The sequence below is a fragment of the Festucalex cinctus genome, chromosome 17 (genome assembly GCF_051991245.1).
Source record: "Festucalex cinctus isolate MCC-2025b chromosome 17, RoL_Fcin_1.0, whole genome shotgun sequence".
Taxonomy (NCBI): Eukaryota; Metazoa; Chordata; class Actinopteri; order Syngnathiformes; family Syngnathidae; genus Festucalex; species Festucalex cinctus.
Genome location: NC_135427.1, coordinates 2,358,367 through 2,381,808, shown reverse-complemented (window position 1 = coordinate 2,381,808; position 23,442 = coordinate 2,358,367). Strand labels below are relative to the sequence as shown.

At 42.1% G+C, this 23,442-nt stretch overlaps 4 protein-coding genes across 9 annotated transcripts; 3 read left to right on the top strand and 1 right to left on the bottom strand.

Moving 5' to 3' along the window:
* Positions 1 to 257: 257 nt before the first annotated feature.
* Positions 258 to 4,973, top strand: LOC144004849 (uncharacterized). Of its 4 annotated transcripts, XM_077502478.1 has the most exons (6): positions 269 to 491; positions 790 to 1,611; positions 1,721 to 1,819; positions 1,907 to 2,023; positions 2,094 to 2,130; positions 4,304 to 4,972. In XM_077502478.1, exons 1-5 carry the CDS (start codon positions 482 to 484, stop codon positions 2,120 to 2,122), a joined length of 1,077 nt encoding a protein of 358 aa, XP_077358604.1. In that variant the 5' UTR covers positions 269 to 481; the 3' UTR covers positions 2,123 to 2,130; positions 4,304 to 4,972. The 4 variants fall into 4 exon arrangements, with proteins under 4 accessions (XP_077358601.1, XP_077358602.1, XP_077358603.1 ...); XM_077502476.1 differs by having other exon boundaries at positions 264 to 491; positions 1,721 to 2,023; XM_077502477.1 differs by having other exon boundaries at positions 267 to 491; positions 1,907 to 2,130.
* Positions 3,815 to 10,830, bottom strand: LOC144004847 (BRD4-interacting chromatin-remodeling complex-associated protein-like). 3 transcript variants are annotated; one of them, XM_077502467.1, is made up of 12 exons: positions 9,115 to 10,528; positions 8,880 to 9,012; positions 8,728 to 8,791; positions 8,366 to 8,411; positions 8,190 to 8,238; positions 8,017 to 8,082; positions 6,475 to 7,599; positions 6,040 to 6,122; positions 5,767 to 5,912; positions 5,576 to 5,670; positions 4,696 to 4,798; positions 3,815 to 4,626 (listed from the first exon to the last, which is right to left on the bottom strand). In XM_077502467.1, the coding sequence occupies exons 4-12, from the start codon at positions 8,404 to 8,406 to the stop codon at positions 4,292 to 4,294; spliced, it is 2,043 nt and encodes a 680-aa protein (XP_077358593.1). In that variant the 5' UTR covers positions 8,407 to 8,411; positions 8,728 to 8,791; positions 8,880 to 9,012; positions 9,115 to 10,528; the 3' UTR covers positions 3,815 to 4,291. The 3 variants fall into 3 exon arrangements, with proteins under 3 accessions (XP_077358593.1, XP_077358594.1, XP_077358592.1); XM_077502468.1 differs by lacking the exons at positions 8,880 to 9,012; positions 9,115 to 10,528 and adding an exon at positions 10,572 to 10,830; XM_077502466.1 differs by having other exon boundaries at positions 8,880 to 10,528.
* Positions 10,831 to 11,901: 1,071 nt separating this feature from the next.
* LOC144004851 (tubulin-specific chaperone C-like) lies at positions 11,902 to 13,109 on the top strand. The gene has a single exon (XM_077502482.1). The coding sequence runs from the start codon at positions 11,947 to 11,949 to the stop codon at positions 12,970 to 12,972; it is 1,026 nt and encodes a 341-aa protein (XP_077358608.1). The 5' UTR covers positions 11,902 to 11,946; the 3' UTR covers positions 12,973 to 13,109.
* A 1,423-nt stretch (positions 13,110 to 14,532) lies between these two features.
* Positions 14,533 to 20,899, top strand: LOC144005230 (peripherin-2-like). The gene is made up of 3 exons (XM_077503258.1): positions 14,533 to 15,424; positions 17,487 to 17,733; positions 20,108 to 20,899. The coding sequence occupies exons 1-3, from the start codon at positions 14,844 to 14,846 to the stop codon at positions 20,315 to 20,317; spliced, it is 1,038 nt and encodes a 345-aa protein (XP_077359384.1). The 5' UTR covers positions 14,533 to 14,843; the 3' UTR covers positions 20,318 to 20,899.
* Positions 20,900 to 23,442: the final 2,543 nt, after the last annotated feature.

The following is a 23,442-nucleotide window of genomic DNA, read 5'->3' as shown; positions in this document are numbered from 1 at the left end:
TGTTCAAATTTGATTGAATTTTCGTCATGCCCGTTTACCTAAATAAAAAAAAAAGAGAAAAAAAAAAGTTGAGTTTCTGTTTCGTTTTCAGGGGATTTTCACGCCAAACCGGAAACGCGCCTGAATAAATACGTCAAAATTTCAGCACGCCATAAATTAAAGTAAAGGTATAACAGTTGCTTCGTTTATTTACAGTCTTATAAAAGAGGAGATGCGCTTTAAACGACTAAAGCACTAAACAGACCAACTTTATCCATTTCTGTTCAGGCTTCTGAGTGGCCGCCTAAAAGCAACTGGGGGTCCTTCTTCCACTCGCCTGTCACAACATGACCGTGAAAGCTAGTAGGCGTGTGAATCTTTAATTAATGCAATCTATAACGTATAAACTAAAACGACAAGTTTAATTCACGTTTAGGGCATATTTTAACAAGTTATATGAATTATTGTGTTATCTTTTTTTTTGGTCGTTGGCACGTGCGAAATGAGCTCCGGTAAGTTTCGAAAACGACCGTCACGTGACCTAAACTACATTCTACTACTTACTAATGAATTATTTTGACTAATAATGGATGATAATAGTAAACGATAGTGTTATAAAATCCAATAAATCTTACCAATAACTAAAGGCTAAAGTGCGTATTGATGTTACTAAATGCTGCTTTGTGGGTGCAGAGTAGCAGGAGAGTATTGAAATTTTGAATGCCTGAGGGTAATTGCTACTAATTTCAGCATGTGTAACTATCAACGTGGTGTCTAAAGATTCCATTCATTGTTTGTTTCTCTTCCCAGCGACAGAGGTGTGTCCATATTGTGGGAAGTCCTACAAGAGGTTAAAGAGCCACCTGCCCCACTGCAAGGCAGCCAAACCCACTTTAAGCCACAATGAGCCTGTTGCGTCCCCGCCGTCGGGGCGGCTGGAAGCAAACTCATCTAAAACTAAGGGGAAGAAGACGCCGCCACTCTTGGAGAAGGCGTCACCAGCGGTGTCTGGGAAAAGTGGAAAAGCATCCCCACCGGCGAAGCCAAAGAAAAAGAGCATTCGCGCCACAATAGAAACGGTAAACTCCAGCCACATTTCTCAAGAAATGGATTCAGCTACTCAGAGTCTGGAAACTGTCCCTCCAACAGCCACAATCACAAAGTCCAAATCCAAAGACTACTTGTCCGCAGAGTCCCCAAAGCCCAAAAGTGCCTCTAAGAAGAAATCAGATCAAATCAATCAAGATATCAAATCCCCAACAAAAGAAATAATGGACGATGGGAAAGAGATGCCGAGGATCACGATCCAACACGTTGGCAGCACATTAGGCCGAACCAAGACCAGCAGACCTGTCGTCTTCATAGAAACCACTCAAACGAACACTAAATCCAGCGCAGACTCAAGTCTAGCTAGTACGAGTATCATTTTACAACCAAAACAGTCTCTACTTGTGCTTCAAAATGACTCACGTGGATCCAAAGCGACCTCCCGTAAACCTCCGCTTCTGCCCGACCTCCAAACATCGAAAGTTGCTTTTCAACAGACAGATCTCACTTCAGTGTTGCCAGAACGCCTTTCCAACCTTCAGTGCAGATCCAAAGACACATTAGCAACAATAGACAACTTCTCGGGTTAGTATTTGTTTTTCATTCAAGTTCTGGAGTTATTTTATCACCAAATCTACAAACTAAGTCAAAAGCATTCCACATCCTTGTTAATGGCGTCTATTCTACGATTAAGGACGGAGCCTGGGTCAGGTGACGCTGAGGGAGCTACCTGAGTGGCTGGCCTGCAGGGCGCCGCGTCGCCCGGGAGATGCGGTGGATATGATGCAGAGAGGTGAACAAAATCTAAACATACTCTCATCAGCCTCAACATTAGGTACCCCTCAACAATGGCGTTATCTGCACCGTACGCCTCCTACAGGCTGGCAGTGGTACTACAGAAAGTATATCGACGTGAGGAAAGGCAGCATGGGGGGAATTGCCATGCTGCTGGCCGGATACTGTGTGCTCAGCTACGCCTGGTCTTACCCTCGTCTTAGTAAGCCTACAAGAACACTTGTTTTTATAGTTTCAAAATTGAAAGCGTTTATTTTTTGTTTGTCTTTCAGAGCATGACCGTTGGAGGAAGTACCATTAAGACCAGAGGTATATAAAAATCCCTATGCATAATAACAATAAACAGCGACTACAAATAATCCACTGAGAATAAAATTGTCAGTTTTTCACGATACTTGCCACCAGTCGAAATTTTATTCGAGTCCCACCCTTGAGGAAGTACCACATGACTCCACCGTGTGTCACTGTTGAGTCATGTGCTCAAACGTGAGGCTGATAGTCACGCATCACGTGCTGGCTTTTAAGAGGATTAAAAGGGAACAGGCACATTTTTTAGATGGATAAAATCTTCTAGCTCATATGTAGCGATGGTCCAAATATCCAGACGCGTCTTGTAGTTGTTTTTTTTGTTTTTTTCCAGGCCCCCGCCAAAAGCCGTTATACACTTGACTAGAATAGCAATAGAAGACTAGCTGCTTTTGTATTCAAAATGAATTTATTGTTGCTGTTGTGGGCAACACAATGAACAACTGACGCCAACATAATACAAAATAATTGCCTTTTTTTTTGTTTACATTCTCTTTTTTTCTTCCTCTTCTTCCATACAAAAATTATAAATATTTTTTGTTTTGTTTTGTTTTTATACAAAACGACAAATATACAGATCAAGCCTGACAATACGGATAGAAAGCATGGGCCCCTATGCAATGGCGAAATGGAGCTTCAAAAAACAAAAAAACAAAACAATTCTTGTCAAATACGCAGCAGCAGTTAGAAGACGACGGACTAGCTGTCCGTCCATTTCCTATAGTGACTGTCCTAAGAGTTGCGGATGAGCTGGAGCCTGATTTGGGGCGAGAGGTCAGACACCCTGGACTGGTCACCAGCCAATCGCAGGGCACTTTAGACAACCATTCACACTCATTCCTAAGGGCAATTTTGAGTCATCAATGAACATAAACGAATGTGTTTTGGAAAGTGAGCGGGAGCTGGAGTATGCGAAGAACATACAAATTCCAGGATACTATGAGGCAAACGCACTAACCTCTAGTACACCAATAGTGTTTAAAAAAAAAAACAAAAAAAACTCCAGTCTGCTGTTGAAGCTAACTAAGCAGGTTTAAACTTTGGCATAAATGAATTGAATTTCTTCAGTCTGAATCGTTCAGACTTGATTTTCAATATATAACAAAAAGTTAGTTTGAGTCCCATGTGACATCAACAAAATGTTTTTTGGTTGTGCTGCTGAGAAAAAAAGAAAGAAAACAAGACAAAAGCATACAATCCAGTTTAAAACCAAAGTAAATAGAAACACTGATAAAAAATAAAAATTAAACTTTGTAATTTCCTCAATCTGAGGATTAATCTCCCCTTAGCGCAAACACATTGAAATGATAGGCGAGTGTACGTGTTTGACGTGTAGGGGCTCGCGTACCTTTAAGGTACAAAAGGAAAAAGGGGAAAATGCCAAATAAAAATGGCGCCTCATATGATGCTCGTGTGCAGTCCGATGAAAACGGCTTTTAGTGCAATTCATCGAGGAAATGTAGGATTTTCTTCATGTAAAACCTTCGGAATAAAAGCTGAGGAGTTGCCAAAGTGAGCAAACTGGCCACTGAAAAATAATAATGGATCTTTTAAATTGCACGCATTCCCCACAGCATTGTGGGTAATTCCAAGAAGTGCCTGTCCGACAGTACAGGGGGTCCTCGTTTTTTTTTGTTTGTTTGTTTTGTTTTATGGCACAAGAAGGCACGCTCAGTCACTGCCATAATTACAGTTTGTTGTAGATTTTTTTTTTAAGCTGTGCGTACACAAACATTCAGCAATGATGACATTTCAAGGTTCTGAATGGTACATAATGAACTCAGTTACCACCTACCTCCTGTTTTTGGAAGTGTTTTTCATACATCAACTTACTGTGATGACATTCCGAGGTTATGTACGGCGCAAAATGAATGAGTTTGGGTAGAGGCATAATACGGCGTCACACGGCACAATAAGGCACACTCAGTTAGCGCCGTACGTCATTATCATAGGATTGTTTTACATTTATGGCCTCAAAGTGCTTTTCAAATATTAAATTTTCAGGTTCAGAATCGTGCGAAACGAAATACTTTGCACAGTGGCCTAACACTTCCTGTTTGTCATTGGGTAAACCGAGGACACCCTGTACCTGCCAAAATGAAACAAAAGTAGTGCTACATAAAGAGCAAAACAAATAAACTAGAATGAAACTCCATGTGGTTTGTTAACATTCCAGAATGCTGTTGACGGCCGCCTCCAGAGCCGAGTCCGTGTCCAGGTGTGGGGGCGAGGGCGCCTGTTGGTGCATGTGACCCCCTGCAGCTGTTGCAAAAGACGAGTGGTTACCTTCCTGCCCCAAGTGCTGCTGGGCCCGCTTCAGTTCCAAGACGCTCTTGCTCTCCGCAGGTGAATCTTCAAGTCCGTCGCCGTCGCCGAAGCCAGGCTGGGAGTCTGTCCTGTATGGCGGCTCCTCGGCGTCTGCGTCGGGTGGCGGAGAGGGGACGGCGTCTTGCAAACGTTTGGATTTCAGCCCGCAGCAGAAGTCCTCCAAGAAAGCGTCTGAGAGAACAGAGCGGACAGTGAGGCCGTAAATGGACTCAAAACATGTTGCAAGTGGATGATTGGTACCTGGATCCACCAGTAGCATGCGCTTGTCTTGGGTCAGGCAGTTGCGCTCCTCTTGGTTGAAGGTCCTGTCGATCATCACCATCTCTGACGAAGGACTGCAATGCTGACCACAAGGAAAGATAGACATAAGATAGATTTAAGTTTTATATTCACGTAAAAATGTATTGCAACCACTACACAAAATACATTGAGGTGAAAGATGTGTCACACAGTTTTGTGATTAGGATAAAAAGTCTCAAATAAACAAACACTTTAAAAAAATAAAACCTTTTTTTCTAGGGCTGTGCAATTAATTGAAATTCATTTATTTACACTGCATAATTACAAAATCAGCATAATTGTAAAAAAAAAGATGACTTTTTTTTTATTTAATTTTTTGTTTAAATTTATACATTTGCACCTTTTTTTAAATTTTAAAATAACCAATTTAATAAATTTTGTTTCATCCAAATGGAACTTGCCCAATTAGTGTTTCAAAGAATTTTATTTGTCTTAATATTTTTTTATGCTAAACATTTTTTTGTACCAAAAAAAATTCATCCTACTGCACACGCTGCACTCCAACTTCAACTTTTTGCCAACATAAATATTATAAATACAAATTCTGATAAATTCTGCTTGGTCCAAAAGGAACTTACATAAATTATAGTGTCTAAATTGTTTTTAATTGATCTTAATATTTTTAAATGCTTAAAACATTTTCTTGTTTTGTACCGAAACTAAATAATCACAATTTCAATTATTGCCACAAATAATCGTGATTATTTTTTCCATAATCGAGCAGCCCTATCAGAAAGTGACAAGATGCTAACATTCCTGTCCTTAGCAGTAGCTGTACTGAATGAGGCCACTGGTAACACTGACAGATACAAATGTCAACCTCAGATTCAGCCAGAAGTAGTCGTCTGTATTTATTGATCATGGTCTGCGTCCTCGTCAACACCTGCGTCGCAACTGACTCAAACTCCTCGTCCACTGTCAAGACAAAGAAGAAGATGAGAGTTCTGAATAACCTAAAATGGCAGATTGAAACACCAAATTAGCAGAAAAAAAATGAATCAATCAAGGTACCCTGCGAGAACTCCTCCTGGTTGGGTGGCGTGCCTTGGAACACGTGGTAGGGGAGGAGCCGTTGCAGAGCGTCGCTGAACGATGTAAAGTGTTGCCGGTTGGGAACGCCCACCCGTTCGTGATGTTCCCTTAGCTGCTGTAGAATCCTAAAAAAGACAATTAGAATTTCTAATTGTACTCCTGATAAGTTAGCATAGCAGACTGGTAATCGTCCTGGTTTACGATGTGTGCCGTGAACTTCTTTGTGGATAGTTTCTAGTTGTAGCTACTCACATTCCTCCTTTAGTCAGCGGTGCAGGGGCGGGCCTCTTCTGTGCACTGATCTGCACTTGCTTGACTGCAGCTCCTGAGGCATTCTGGGAAATCAGGAAGTGATTTGTCAGATTGGCTTAGTTTGGAATCGTTCCTTATTCATTATATTGGGATTTTTATTTAGTGGACTATATTGTTGTGCTATCGTCAGTCAAACAATATAAGTCCTGGAAACTAACTGGATTTTTATTTTTTTAATCAGTGCAATGCATTATGGGATATACTACATCAGTTGCTCCTTTTTTCAAGATGCATTGAGACTGAGCGAGGACACAATAATTAATCATTTGTGCACACTACACTTTCAAACATCACTATAAAATGGCAAATTTAGAATATAATAGGCTACATCGTATATAATGACACCAAACACAATCAAAGAAGCAACATTCTCACCTGTCTGTGTTCTTGTACCGGCGTGGCTGCGTTAGGTAAAGGGGACAACGAGGTACAGTTGGCCGTTTGCGTCACCAGGAGGCGCTGCACGGGGCTACCCGAGAGCTGCCCCTGACTGACCAGCGGCAGGCGGCCCGGCGTGCACGTCGCGGGCGCGGCGGCGCTCTTCCACGTCTGCGTTGCGCCGCCACTTGCCGCGCCCTGATTCAAAACGAGCTGCCCGCCGGCTTGCGCCGTGAATTTCTGCCCGGTGACAATCTGCACCGCGCTGTGGCCGGTGATCTGGGCGGGGAGGTCCACGGGGGGCCCGTTGTGGACGGCCAAAGAAGCGGGCAGCAAGAACTGTCCCGCTTGTAAGTTGGTTTGATCCATCGCCATGGAGCCGTTGGCGGCGTACTGCGGTGTCGCGCTGTTCGCCACATTCGCCAACGGGGAGACGGCGGGCTGCAAGCTGAAGACGGTCTGAGCCCCAGCTTGATGCGGTTTCGGCTGGATCGGCCTGACAAGAGTCTGGGTCCCTCCCGGACCTCTTTGAATGATGACATTCTGGAGGGGAATGTTCTTGAAGCCCACCTGGCCGAGGTGCCCTTGGGTAGGGGCGTAGACTTGCCCGCCCGGCGCTGCGGCGGCGACGGGGCCCGCCGGCCTCAGCACAATCTGAGGAGTCCTTTCCAAACCACTCAGAGTCATGACCCCGCCTCCCGCGCCAAACGAGCCCAGCACCTGGATGTGCTGCGTGGAACCGTTCGGCAGCGGGGACACGCCTTGAAGGAACTGCCCGGCCGGTAACGCCGTCGCTGTCGTGGTAACCACGCCCCCTCCGTAGCCCCCAGAGACCAGCTGGGACGGGAAGGGCACGGGGGCCTGCACAAGGGTGGGCGCGGGCTGCGTGTCCAGCAAGGCCTCCTGCGCCAGCGTCTGCTCCGTGATGTCGGCCTCCAGCAGGGATTTCTGGAGGATGTCGAAGGGTTGGTCTTCGCCGAGGTCCACGCCGCCGCCGGGGGGGCTGCCGGCCCCCAGCTGGTCCTCGATGAAGGAGAGGCTGCTGGAGAGCTGGAGGCCGTCTCCAGCCGGATCCCCACCAAACTCCATTGTGGAGGAGCCATCTTTGAGTCCGGCATTTGCCTAAAACGACGCATTTTAGAGAGTTGAGGAAGAATGTTGGAATGTGTATGTGTGTGAATGCAGTGGATTTAAAAAAAAATATATTTGACTTATTTTGTTTATTTCTATTATGCATGATAAATGAGAGTGGGGGGGAATTCATTTATACTTTGAAATAAGGTTGTTAAAAAAAAGTTGGTAGTTATCATGAACAACCTACAAGCAGTGATTGCTTACAGTGAACTTTTTGGACTGTGGATCATTATTGTTCTATTTATTTCTATTGTGCAGAGTACCTGTTGTCAAGAATATCTGGCACGGAAGGAAGGCATTAAACTAATTAAGAGTAATCGTATGACATGTCTACACTCCTACACACACAGTGCAAACCACAATTTCCTTTGAACTGAACACTGAAACAATGACTCGTGTGCTCACAGTGTCACCAGCAAAGAAAGATGCATCTGAGCCGTACGCAGCATTGGCTACATCGTCCTCTTCAATCTGCATGAGGGAGAACACGCATTTACGCCCACCTCAAGGGTTTGAAAGTTGAACGTAAACATGCCAAACGTGTGCGGCTGTAAATCTGTTTTTAAAGAGCCACTCACGGACTTGCTGTTGTTGCCGTGTAGATAGTCATTCAATGCATCCACATCTCTGAAACCACAGAAACTTTGTCAAGATCACTGCTTATTAAAAGTAATTGAACAAAACTGTTGCATTATGCCTGGTTGGTCCTAATAATGCTCGTATCAAATGCGACTGCTGAATGTTTTTATTTTACCCTAAAATATCCAGAAGATGGCGATCATCCTCATCATCCATGACACCTGTAGACCAAGAATAATCAAGGTGAGATGTGTAAGTCACTTTAGATTACTTTGTTGTCATACAATCACTGGTCACTTCATTCGGGATGAACATTGTATTAATATTGCCTTTTAAACATACAATAATGTTCAGGTTTATTAACACAGTGAAAGTGCTATTATGTTTGTTAGTGGAATCAGTACTTCTATTTTTACCAGTTTTAGACAACTCCTGTTGTAATTGGGCCCTATATGAATAAAATCTAACATAATGGTAGTGCAGGGGTACCTAATATGACATCCAATGTGTGTGCATTTGTTACTTTGCTTCACTCACTGATTAGTGCCCGGCCACATGGATCCAGTCATGTAACGCCCTACGTTTCCAGTGACGGGATGGGCTGCAGAGAGGGATGATGAAATGACAGTGGTGTTGAGTTAAAAGCTGACACAGTACAGGACAGTTAAAAAGACGCAGCAATGTATCACCATGGGAGAGCAGTGTGGTCTTTCTTCAGACAACATGGGTACTGTGACACGCTACTCCCACCCACCACCAGCCCCCCTCACATGTTGAAAAAGTGCATTTGCGTGGAAATAACCACACCATGCTCAAAATACCCTAGAGGGGCAGACATAACCGTTGGCTTTATTTTAGCCATCAAGTGTGTTGTGTAGCAAAGAATGGAAAAGGGCAAATAGGCCTATAAATTGATGCCATTACTTGAGTATAAATATTCATGTTGGGATTTCTTGTGCAGGTGAGGAGGAACGTCATTTATTTCAGTGCTAGAATGAAATGCTTAATTTTCCCTATGGAGACTTATGTGGTTGAAGTGACATTTTATACACGAGACAAGCTCAACTGACAAAATGGCTGCTGATAAAGGCAGGCTGTCTTTTATGCACTGCGCCTCGCTCTGACTCCATCTTCGAACCACTCAGATCAGCATTAAAGTTCAAAATAATGTTCGTAGAGCTATGTTCGGAGCAGAAATCATCGTGAAAAGTTAAAATATAACAGAATTTCAATATTAAATCGTGAATGTGGGGAGGATGGGCTTTTAATTAGGTAGAAATATTGTTGTGCCGCCATCGTCATATCACAACGAATGTGAAAACAAAAACAAACGAAAACATTTCGCTGACATGAACTCCACAATACTTAAAAAATGACTACTTTATTTTAAGATAAATGTATTACAAAAAGCTAACGAATCCTTAGAACGAGTTTGTAATGGCGGCGTGGCCGAAGAACAATAGCGTGAAATGGCGTCGTAGCTAGAGGAGGACAAGTGTGGAACGGCTCTTTAAAAAAAAGCGCATTTAAACCAAACAGTACACTAAAAATATCGTTGTTTAGGAACAAAGACAACTATGATCCAGCTTCGGTACAACTAAAGTGCCGTCCAACGCTCGAATTGCCCTTCAAATCTGCCCTAGCTCGTACGCCATGTTGTCCGGGACGTATTGACAAACGTCTAGAAAAAGGAGCCGAGAAAACTCAGCTGAATATGCAGCCTGTGCGTATTTATTTCCAAAAATAGCCCCGGATCGACATAATCACAGTCCGGGGGCCAGTCGACGTAGTTGCCTTGACGCATTTTGTGCAAGCCTTTTCTCACTCGTCCCGAGCGGCTCAAAACGTCACATTCCCCCTAGAAGCCAACGCTGTGCCGGGCGGGTGTTCTCTCTCTCGAACCCGGTCATCGTCCTAGTCGGCTTCATTCGATCCGCAGACATTTAAACGGCCAAACAGCCGACTTTTCGGTTAGCTAGCCTGCCAACGTGTCGTCGACGCCCTCCCCCTTTGAAAGCGCAATTAGCCGTAAAAACGAAATCTATAAATATTTATCCCGATTAGCATAACATAAAGCGTCGCGCAGGCAAACCCTTTTTTTCTTTACTCCCTTCTCCAACTCCACTTGAAACCCAATATCTCCATTTGGCCAACTTTTAATTCGCTCGCCCCCTCCTTCTCCTCCTCCTTCTTCTCCCTCTCTCCCACCACTCGTGTTATTTCGCCTCACTCCTGTCTCCCCTCACTGTACTGCCTCGGCTCCATTTTCAAAGTTGTCTCCCTAACCCTCCCCGAAGGAGGAAGAGGGAAGGAGGCCGTGTGTGTTTTTTCCCTTGCAATTTTTATCCCAAAATGATAATACACTCAAAGGGGGAACTCACCGTCATGAAAAAGCAGTGCCTTGTCAACGGGGTTTCCTCGCCATGGCTGCACGGGCTGTAGGGGCTAGCGCGCGCCGCTGGAAGAGCAAGTTCAAGGAGGGCACAGCAGAACCGGCGGCCCCCCTCCCCCCTGTACGACAATCCTGCTAATGCCATAATAAAAGTTGACATGTTGGGGGAATTAGGGTACAAAAAACGATAAATGAACGTACACTGAATTAAAATGCTACGCCGCATTGCAATTAGTTAACTTTTTCCAACAGTAGAGGGCGGGCCTGTGATGCATGACGTCACTCATGACAAGGACTGTTGTTAAAGGTGTGGCAAGTTACCTGGTAGTAGTGCTCATCTTTCATACACAGGACAAAATATTTTTCATCCACAATTTATCTTTTTTTTTTATTTGTCCGTTTGCAAATGTGCACAGTGCAATCCTAAGGACCACATGAGGCGGTAAAGAAAATGGATTAATGATGAATTTAAAAAAAATTGAATTCCAATGACATGCTGTATTGCAATTTGTCAACTCTTTCCATCAGTAGGGAGCAGCAAAATGCAAAAAGTACAAGTCATTATTTTATTGAATCATAGCATCACTTACCATGGGAGTCTTATTGCTTCTAATATTTTAAAAGCTATACAAATGGGGTCAAAATATTTGGAAAAAAAAAAACTTCCATCCATCCATCCATCAATTCATGGGTAAGACTAAAAGTGAGGGTAACCCTGGACTGGTCGCCATCCACTTGCAGGGCACACAAACATTTACACTCACATTCATACATACATATGAACATTACATTTACCTAACATCCTAGGAAGCCCATTAATATTTATTATTACACAGTATTTTCATGTTGCATCATCTATCACAGGGACCACAGTATTCTGGAATAGTGTACAAATACACACACCAAAAACTATAAATGGGGCCTGCAAATATTAAATAGTTTTTTTTTCTTTTTTCTTTTTTTTTAAGGTTGGGTTTTCTATTAAGTCAGTATCTTTGGACGCTCATGTTGTCCTGATCAAAGAGCATAATTATAATTATGCTTCGTCATCAACAGACATTAAAGTCATATAAGATGTTTATTGCTGTGAAAAAAGTATTTTCAGCTTGCCCCTGCTCCTCTACTGCACTTACAACGGGTTAAGGTATGTTTTCCCACTCTTTTGTACGAGTAGACAAAACAATAACACCCCTCCCCCTGATTATTAGATAATATAACTGACAAAACGGAAACTTTTCAATGCCAAAAATGCCCGGTTTATATTTACTGTTTACGTTGTAGTGCCGCCATCTTTCGCAGGTGGCGCAGGTCGCCATCATAACAAAATCGAAGAAGAATCACTGTCATCATCACAAAGCGACAACATGGAAGCGGCAGATGAAGCGGTTCAGGCGGACGAACTGGAGAGCCGTAACGACACGTTAACAATGAAAGAGCGGCTACTGAAGCGCCAAAAAGCGAGGCTGGAGGACGCGGAGCGGCGGAAAGAAGCCAAAGAGAACCACTCGGTCGCCAAGGAGAGCGTCGACTACTTCTTCAACACCTTCAACGGCGAGCGGGCTGCCGTGGAGGAGCTGCTGTGCGGCTGCTTGGGCGCGGATCAAAAGGCGGTGGCGGAGAGGCTGGAGGAAGCTACGAGCAAAACGGTCCAGTTGCAAAAGTTACTCAACGACAGCATGGTGTTTCTGACTACCTACGACCAGCGGAAGGCCCAGGTGGCTCTCCAGAAACTGCAGACGTACCTCAACGAGACGAGGGAACAGGCCGTGCCTAAGAAGAAATTCGGCTTCCGGGGTCGCACCAAGGCGTCAACAGCCACAATGGAGGACACTGCCGTCTCTCCACCTGCAGATCACAACGCTGTACAAGTGGAAGGAGATCCTGCTGGTGCACAGTGCGGCCTCTCTAACAAGAGCGACATGGTCCTCGTGATGACAGCGGAGGAGATCCAGAAAGAGGATGTGCTTTTGTCCCACCTGTCAAACTGCAAAGTGCGTCTGTACGGCACGCCCAGTACGCTGCACCTGAAGCACATCGATCGCTGCGAGATCCTGTGTGGGCCCGTGTCCACTTCTGTGTTTGTGGACCACTGTGAGAGAAGCACCTTGGCTCTGGCCTGCCAGCAGCTGCGCACCCACAACACCGAAAACACCTGCATCTACCTGCACGTTACCAGCCGCGCTATCGTGGAGGACTGTCATGGCGTCAGCTTTGCGCCGTACTCCTGGGCCTATCCCAACCTGGATGAGGACTTCCACCTGGCCGGCTTGGACCCAAAGCAGAACAACTGGGAGCAGGTGGACGACTTTAACTGGCTCGCTGCGGGAACGCCATCACCCAACTGGACCGTTATTCCCGAAGGAGACCGGAAGACCACATGGGACCCCTAAGATCCCCAGAGTGCCTTTTAAATGACAAACTTTGCCATTACATATTTAACAATGTTGAATGCATTGAAAGGAGGTGTAAACTGTAATAAAGCTTGTCTGATTATCTAATAAATGTTATATACTCTACATGTGTAAAGAGTGTAACCTGAATTATTACTCAGGGGGTTTAATAGGAGTTTTAAATGTAATTTTTGGGGGATGTATGATAGTCTTATTTTAACACGTGCAGCTTTTAAGGGAGTCATGGTCATTTTTTAAGTGATACTATTTACTTCTAGGGAGCCCACATTTAAATTTTGAGGCATTTTTAGTCATTTTGTTTTTTATTTTACGGTAGTCCAATTTAAACAGCACTTTTTGGGGGGATTTATTTATTTATTTATATATTCAACTGCTAACTTTAACTTATTGACCTATTTCACACCCAAATTACTTAGAAAATACACTACTCACAAAGTTAGGAACATTGGGCTTTTTGGGTGAAATTAATGGGTTAATTTAAAATGCATTTTTACCTTTACAGATCAAAGTACAATCTACTTTTTCTCTACTTTTTGCACAACTTGGCTGTTCTTCACAAGGAGCTGAACATCAAAAGGGCGATCCATGAATCAATCAATACATTTATTGTCCACTTGACACTAATGCTGCATTTGAGGAAGGTGGGAAGTTCAACTTTTCTAACCAGGAAGTGTGCACTGGAATGTCCCTTTAAACCGGGAGATCCTGACATCAACGACTGGCTTCAATCTCATGTAGCCACAGTATTTTTCCCTTTAATATTACATTAGTTATCCAAAATAAGTAACGTCAATATACAACCAGAATTCATCAGAATCAGCCATCTTTGTTTACATTAGCCTCAAACTCTTTCAGGTCAGAACTGGGGCAATTCGAATGAGAAAAGTCCGACTTCCTCGAATGCATCATAAGCTCATTGGCCCCTCCCCTCTGACGGTTTGAAGCCTCACAATGGCAAGGTACTGTTGATCAATTTTAGGTGTCTTGCTGACATGATGTAAAATGTGCAAGATAAGGGTGACCATTTTCAAATGAACCAGGAAATGTATTAATCCTGGATCAAACTTGTGAATTTTGATTTTTCTTTGTGCAAATAAAGTTTTAAGAAGGTCAAACTTGTGGAGATATGGTAAATGAGACAAAACCGATTTATATCTTTTACGCTCCACATGAAATTTGACTGGAAACAACAAGCAGGAAGCTTCGCTGTTTCAACCCTTTCATGTCCATCATCCATTTGAACCCAGAAAGATGTTAGCTCCTCTCCCTTAAAGTATATTACTGGCTAGATTGTTTGTTTGTGAGTACTGATGACGTCTTAATGGCCTCCAGCAGTTAAAACATCCGCTTTGTCTTGAACCTGCAGACCTGCGACTGTGAATGACTCCCGGAATAGCGGCGCTTCCATGCTGGCTCGTCTTTGGAGCTCCCATCATGAAGGTAACCGAGGCGACCGCGTGATCACTCAAACCAATTAAGGCACCCGGGGCTGGCGGCTTCAAATCGGGCTCATCTTGTGCGGGGGGATTTTTTTTTTTCCTCGCAAATTGGATCAGGCCGCTTACAGGAGCTTAGCATGACGTACTGCAACTTGGCGAGTTTAGTCATGAAGATCCTTGCAGAAATCCTCCAGGCGAAATCCAAGCAAAGTGAAGGCATCAAACGGGGAAGATTTGGGGCGCAATGGCGGTGGCTTTGAATGAATAACATACTTGGGCTCGAGCAGGGCACGACGGGAATGATCTCCGATGGATTACTGACGCACCAAAGGAGACTGTTCAAACCACGATTGGGTTATTAAAAAAATACCTTCTAGAAGTTCTCCTAGGATCTACGTCTAAGTCTGAACAATGGCTTTGATGAAGGTCAAGTTTGATCTGAAAAAGCGAGTGAAGCTCGCCCAGAGCGTGTGGTTCCTCTTCTGGTTCGCCGTCATGGCCGGCGTGCTGGTCTTCAGCATGGGCCTCTTCTTCAAGATCGAGCTGCAGAAGCGCTCGGAGCTGATGGACAACAACGAGAGCCACTTCCTGCCCAACCTTCTCATCCTGATGGGCCTCGTGGCGTGCGGCATCAACGCGTTCGGTGGCAAGATCTGCTACGACTCCTTGGATCCCACCAAGTTCGTCAAGTGGAAACCCATGCTCAAGAACTTCCTTTTGGGGTGCGTGGTCTTCAACGCTCTACTGGTGGTCACGGCGCTGCTGTGCTTCGTCATGCGCATCCCGCTGCAGTTCACGTTGGCCGAGGGCATACGCAACGGCATGCGCTACTACAAGGACACAGACACGCCGGGACGCTGCTACATGAAGCGGACGCTGGACCTGATGCAGATGGAGTTCCGCTGCTGTGGTAACGACAACTATCGGGACTGGTTCGAGATCCAGTGGGTCAGCAACCGCTACCTGGACTTCAGCGCCAAGGAGGTCAAAGAGTAAGTGGAATGTTTCTATGAATTTGATGTGACATTTGCGTTGTAATTGGTACTTATCATGTCCTTAACCGTCAATACTATACAAAAACACGGAAGCGGTTCAAAAACAATATTTATCTAATAACATGACAAAACATTTAAAAAGTACTGTAAAATACATCGTAATCACCAGAAATGCTGATTATTATGGGAATGCTGGAAGCATTCCCACATATGTTGTTTATAACCTTTATTGTGGGAATACTGGAAGCATGTATGTTATTGGGATTCTTCATTCGTACTTATTATTATTATTATCGCATTTTATTCTCCTCTCATTTTTCAGCTATTAGCATTCAGCTATCTGGCATTCCCACGCAATTTTTTCCAGAAATTGCACTGTCTAGTTAAATGTATTATTGTATGCAGATTCCCACGGATGTTTTGCTAATCAAACATGGCTTGCCTGCCAATCAGAGGACAGAATAATGCTGCGGTCATCAGGGGTCAGCTCGTTGACTTTGAGAGGATGAATTTGAATTTGACTGGTTAAAAAAAAACAGTACCATTGTTTACAGTTTTTAAATTACATCACCCAGGACTATTGCTTCCCAAGGCTCTGGGCAGATTACATTGGCATGGCAATGCATAGAGGCTATAATCTGATTGGACAAAAAAAGTCAAACGTAGCAGTGCAGCTCAGAGAAATGCTATGAAATGAAGATATTAGACTGTTGGGAATAAACTGATACCATTTCATGGAAGAGATGTTACAATTTAGATTGTAAATGTGGGTCAGTGCTTCTGATAGTGTTAATATAGAAATAACAGTGGTTATGTGACCCGAGGGGTATGGAGGTGGCGGTTCTCTGAAACTGAGTTCAGTATAAGTGTATTTGGGGTGAGGGTAGGTCAGGTAGGTCCCTCTACTTCTACAGAATAGTATATATTTGTATTATTTTTTGACTTTAGAAATGACCCCCTAACCATAGGAGGAAGTGCAAAATATGAAAAACACCTGTCACAGGTGTGTACCTAATGTTGTGCCAGTTCTTTGCAGTGTTCCAACCATGACTGGTAAATCGCCGGGATTAGCGCTTCAAGCATCAGTGTCCTGTCCAATCAGTCCCGCTGGGCTCTGGGAAAGCTAATTTGCTGACGTTTTTACGGCTTTGCAGTTACATGGAGAAGAAGGGAAAGTTATTTTGTTGCCGTTTCTGGCATCAAGATGAAATGTTTATTAAACATTTGAAAGTCTTGGTGGATTCTTTTTAGGCCCCAAATCGGTTGCTGTCCTGCGCACTGACCCATATGTCGCGTTTCCTGCGCAATCAAAGAGGTTTACTCGGTTTGATTCTGGATTAAGTGTTTCCGACTCTGACCCACAAACGTCAGTAAGCTGTCGGCGGAACAATTACTACACTTTGCATTGCTTTGTTGACGCTTAACTCGAAGGTTAATCAAGGATGTTCCAATTGCTGAATGTGCTCAACTGTTGAAGTTCAGCGGTCCATAGTGCTTATAATAAATACTGTCAAGATTTTTTTTGCTGAATAAATACAACTTTAAGTGTTTTGTAAAATATTTGTAATATTAATATAAAATTGTATTAAGATTAAAATACAATTGTTTAAAGCCCAATAATAAAAATTAAGATAAATAATCCTTTTATTTACATTTATTGTATTTTTTTAAAATACAAAACACACAACATATCTACTTTTTTCTTTTCTTTTTGTATACGCCATCTAGCGAGTCTGAAAACTATTTTTATGAAACTTGCCTTCATACAGAACTGTAGCATCTTTGTTGTTGCTTTCTCTTACATGGCAAGCTAAATTTGCAAACTAACTACATTAGCAACGACTACAATGTTAGCCTACTAGCATAGTTGCATGTGAGAATCAAAACATGCATTAAAAAAAAACAAAGAAATAGCAAGCAGTTTTGGGGGATATTTGTTGTTGATGTTTTGACACTTAAGTTAAAAATGACTGGCAATAATGTTATTAGGCTCACAACGTAGTACATTACTCCGTATGGCACATTATACACTAATAAAAGTGTAATATTTGGTTCCTAGCCGCATTGGGAGCAACGTGGACGGTCAGTACCTGATGGACGGCGTGCCCTTCAGCTGCTGTAACCCAGGCTCGCCGCGGCCGTGCATCCAGCAGCAGATGACCAACAACTCGGCGCACTACAGCTACGACCACTACACCGAGGACCTCAACGTGTGGAAGAGCGGCTGCCGCGACGCTCTGCTCTCCTACTACGGTGGCATGATGACCACCATCGGCGCCCTGGTGCTGCTGGTCACCATGCTAGAGGTCAGCAGCATATCCTAAGTATGGAGGCCCAGAAATGCCAACATCAATAAATAAATAAATACATACAGACAGACAGACATACATACAGACATACATACAGAAAAGTGAAAATAAATGTAAAAAAAATAAATAAAGCGAGTTTCAACAAAAAAAAATGTGGACATAAATACAAAAATAAATATATAAATAAAATTAAATGTAAATCAATAAATTAAAAGACTCTCTCATTTATTTATTTAATGGTGCAGACGCCGTCAGCATAAAATGCATCATGAAATTTGATTTTTTTATTTTTTTTTTTATTTCCATTTCTATTTATTTTTTTGTATTTAATTATTGAATTATATTTTTATAATATCCATTTTAATTTTCACTTTCATTTATTTTTTGTATTTCTTATTTTGGCATTTTTGGTCCTCCATAAGTATAAACATTAGGGATGTAACGATATCCAAACATCACGATACGATATTATCACAATATGAAGGTCACGATACGATAATTATCACGATATTGTGGGGAGTTTTATTATTAATAAAATTAATAAATTAACTAATCAATTACATTAAATAAGAAATTAATAAATACAATAAATTGAGTTCCTCCACATATTGACTCTGTTCAAAAGCATATTATCTCTTTGACTGCCAAAGACGTTTCATGATGATTAGTAAAATTCCAATGAATGGGATGCGATCTTTCATTTCGTAGCCACATTGTATATGTAGTAAAGGCAAACAATATTCTTTTTGCCTTGAAAGATGAGTTAAAATGCTCCAAAGAGGCTGGCACTGTGGATTTTTTTGTTTTGCTTTTATAACGACTGGCAGTCAAAGAGATAAGTTCCCCTTCATCTGGACATTAGCGTGGATTTTAAACACAGAAGGGCCAAAACCTGCCTTGTGAAAATTAAACTGCACTAAAAAAAAAACTGGCCACCAGAGGGTGCTAAAACTGCACAAGTGGAAATCAACCTGACTTTTTTTTTTTTTACATATGTGCTGCTTTTCATATCGTGACATGACGACGACGATATATTGTGGCAGTTTTAATACGATATCACGATATTACCATTATCGTTACATCCCTAATAAACATACAATTAATTTTCATAAAATAGTGAACATTGTATGAAATTCTTGAGGAAAGTATGACTTTATTGTCCTAATCGCATGGTGCCATGTGAGCAACACTTGACCGAGCTGGCGTTCCCATCACCTACTTCCTTCTTCCTTTTCCTCATTTCCACTTGCTGCTGCCCCCCCACCCCCCTTCCCTAAACAATCTAAAAATAATTCCTCCTTCCCTTCAGTTTTTCGCCTGTAACGGTTCCCAAAAGAGTACAAATCCATCGCCAATCCCTCACCGGACTCAACTTTCTGTGTGTTGTCGTGGTCGACGAAGCTTGTAAACAAGTTGACGTAATATCTGGTGTTTCTTTTGTGGCTGCTTTAAATTGGCTCCGACTTTTCCTGTCTGGGCTGCAGACACTTTTAGGTAATGTCTTAAATCCTAGCAGACGGCGGTTTGCTCTAGAAACCTGGATGGAGGGCGAGTCCCTGGAAGCTGATCCACTTGGAGGAAGCTCAGATTGAAAATGGTTATGCAAGTGAACTATGCTGACACAGATAGTGGAGCAATATTATTGACCGTTTACTGGACAGATTATTTAAAAAAAAAAAAAAAAAAAAGTTAAAACTACACTTCTACTACGTCAGTTGTCAAGAAGATCCAGATGAAAATATTACATCTTTACATGACATTCCTCAACTCAGTCTTACTCATTTTGCTGCTAGCTAACAAACAGCAAAGCTTAATTTTGATTGAGGTTTCCAGAAGACTGTTAATTTACCAAAATGTCAACAATGAGGTTCCGAAAAACAGCTTACAACCGCAATAATAAATGTATTGTTCAATGTATACGTTTCAGACAGCGTCAATCAAAATTGAGCGTTGCTGTTTGTTCGGTAGCTAGCTAACTAGCTACCCAAACAGTTTCTACCAAACAAACTGGATTTATATTGCACTTTATACATAATTTTCAGGAAATCTGGCATGAAGTTACAGTAATTCCCTTTCCCTGAAAAAGTAGGTGCAATCCATTTTGGTTTACTTAAGTTTACTTTGGTCAGAAGTTGTATTGTTCAATGTATACGTTTCAGACAGCGTTAATCAAAATTAAGCGTTGCTGTTTGTTAGCTAGTTAGCTAGCTAGCTACTAAAACAGTTTCTTCCAAACTAACCAGATTTATATTGGACTTTATACATAATTTTCAGGAAATATGACATGGAATTACAGTAATTCCCTGAAAAAAGTGATTGCAATCCATTTTGGTTTACTTAAACCACGTTTCCCCCCCCCGTCCTGTCACAGATCGCCGTGACGGTGGGCCTGCAATACGTCGACACCTCGCTGTCCACTCTGGTCAACCCCGAAGACCCGGAGAGCGAGAGCGAGGGCTGGCTCCTGGAGAAGACGGTCAAGGAGACGTTCACCGACATCATGGCCAAAATGAAGGCCATGGGCAAAGGCGGTAAAGTGGAGGAGGGGGGCGAGGAGGGAGGCGTAGCCACAGTGAGCTGAGCGACCAACCTGTGAGTCCCCTCACACCCTGCCAAAACTGACACCGCCACCACGCCCAAATGGAAATAAAAGGACTTGTGACATGATTGTTTTTTTTTCAATTTACTCTACATTTGTAGTGAATACGGAGACATAGTTAACCAAAATGATGAGGAAATGTAAGACTCCACAACATTATGCAAATGAGATCCATTGAAATCAATTTGGATGGGGATGGTGGTTACTATGCAACCCCCCTGTCGCAGCAACCCGAGACATTCACAGGCCAGCTGAAGAGATAAAGCTATTTATTTTTGTTAATAGGAATGTTATGCCACAAATGAATTTGGCAGCTAAATATTTTGCCCCTCCCCCAAAGCTCTTCAAGTCCCCTGTCAGAAGTTCATTCAGTCTCTGTATATGGGGTGGCGGTCTTTGTACATAGTGTAGAAATGGTGATGAATGACTAAACCTTTTTTTTTAAAAACATATATATAATGTAATCTGTCAATATATATAAATATCAAAATCCATGTAAATGTATGTATATGGGCTGTATGTTTAGAAAAACTAATAAAATCACTTGGTGTTTGTGTGAGAAAATGTGTTAGTCTTGTCGTCTTTTGACTTTGCGTCAAGGAGGCCCAAGACACAGCGAGGGCCACAAGGCTCCAGATTAAGTCGACAACCGGATCAAGGCAATTATGCTCTTTACTGCTTTCACATGCACGGACATGGGATGACTCTGCACATGCCCCGACCTAACAATCATGTGTGTGTGTGTTAATGAGTGGTTTGTGTCTCAACTTTGGATTTGTTATTTAAATATAAATTCACAAAATCTTGAAATTGTGTGCACATTTTCAGGCAATAGTATTGGGATAATATCCACACACATGTGAAGATTGGAGTGTGTCTGTGTGGATTATTTGGCTCCAAATTTATCCAAGCACACATTAATGGACCGTAAATGACTTCTCCGAGCTTTTCCTGCTAAATTTGAAGCATGAACTCACCCAAACTGTCTTGATAAGAATCATCAAGATTATTTAACCCCTGATCAATTAAATCATCATCACATTTATCACTCGTCGCTGTTTAGTTGACATTCATTGCCGATCTCTGGTGCAGTTAGGGTGAAAGAAGCTGTCTCTTCTTTGCACAGTATTTCAGTTGCCTCCAAAGCACATAAAAGCGGGACTGAGTAGATAAGGAGCCTAATCGGATTTGAGATTAGCCTGAGTCCCCCTCAGCCAGGTGAGCGGCTGATGTCCGACCGCCAGCACTTATACGTCACGTACATGCAAGAGTCAGGGAGGGGAAAACAGAGTTGGGTTGAAATAATGCCAACGTCTTATGTCTGTCTATTTCTAAGCCAAACAATCTCATTTAAGTAAATTACTGAACACAATATATTTTTAATATAAATCAAATACATTTTTTTATGTTTAATCCAGAATAACCAAGTGTTTAACTGTTTAGTACAGCTTTTATCGTCAATCAGAGAAAGCTCCTGCCATCACCTTGTTGCTCTGTCGCCCCCTGTATGTGACTGGAGGTAATGCACGGAGACGTTTTTTCTCCCATTTGTTTAAACTGATGTTGTTTTATTAATCATCTGCAAGAATTTGCCACATACAGATTTTGTAACACTCACCTTTCTGTGTTTTCCTCATCTTTGTGTCTTTTTCCACATCTTGACCAGATACAGTTGCACCCATCGTCCACAAGAAGGCGTCTTTTTACAAGCCTTCACTGGTGAATACAAATGTGGAAAAGTAAGTAAACAGCTCATTTCATACACATAATCATATTGGCATTCCTATGACCTCAACATGAGATCGGCAATTAAAATTTTGTCATTTTATCACAAATATCATCACTTATCTCTTACTATTTCAATGGTTGAAAAAGCACCCCCCCTTTTTTCTGAGATATTTGTTATTTGGATAAAAAACTCATAAAGTTAGTCGAAACTGTTTTCCATCCACTTTCCATAGAAACCGTTTTCCATTGGACATGGACAAGAGTTTTGTGACAAATTCCACCTGCTTGAATTGTAAAGTGAATAAAAAGCAGTTTTCTTTCCAATTTTTATTATTCTAAATTGATGCTATTCTGATACAAAAATCACAAAATTTTTAGACATGTATTTCGTGTTTTGGGAGAAATTCTACGTGAGAAATGAAAAGTGAAGGAAATACAGTTGTATCTCCCAGGTTGTTTTTTAATTATTTTTTTCCTGAAATATTTGTTATTAAAAATCTGGTGACAAATTCCACCAACGGAGGTTGAAAAGTGATGAACATGTGAATATATATTTTTATTTTTGTTTTACCTGTTTTATCCCAAATATTTGTTATTCTGATTTAAAAAATCAAAAACATTTTTTTAGGTACTATATATGTTCTAAAAAATGGACACTGTTTGGGGACAAAAAATAAATATTTTAGTTATTCAGAAACAAAAGTGGGAAATACATAATTCAATATGGACAGTGACACCAGCGGGAAGTGAATAGCAAATAATTTTGCATATTTACAATGTTTTTTTCTACACCCTGTTCATCCAAAACATTTATGTTATTTATGCTTTTCAGTGCATATGGACAAATGTTTTAGGACAAATTACTCCAACAGGAAGTAAGTGCAATTGACCAAAAAAAAAAAAATGCCTTGTTGAACTTGTAGACATTTGGAGTGTGTCTGTCAGGATTCACTGGCTCTTTTATTTATGACATACGTAATGTTGACATTCCAATGACTTAAACATTAGATGGACTATCAATCTTTTGGCACTTCATCATAAAATGTCATTAGTTATTTGCACACATACACCACGACGTGAGCCCATTATTTTGAAAAAGGCCTTTCAGAACTGATGAGGAGCTATAAATTATTCAGTGTGTGCATCATGTAATGACGTATGTATGTATGTTGATTTGAAGTATGGCGAGTGGATGGGTGGGAGTGGGTGGCGGCGGGGGGGGGGTCTCTCTAGCTGCTTGACCTTCGCCCAAATGGTCAGGGGCGCCGCGGCTCTCACAACAACCATCGCGTCTCACTTTACGCCTCGCCCCGGCTGAATAAATATGGCCGATGGAAAGCAAAGCAGCGGCGAGAGAGGGTGAGCGAGAGGCCCGTGAC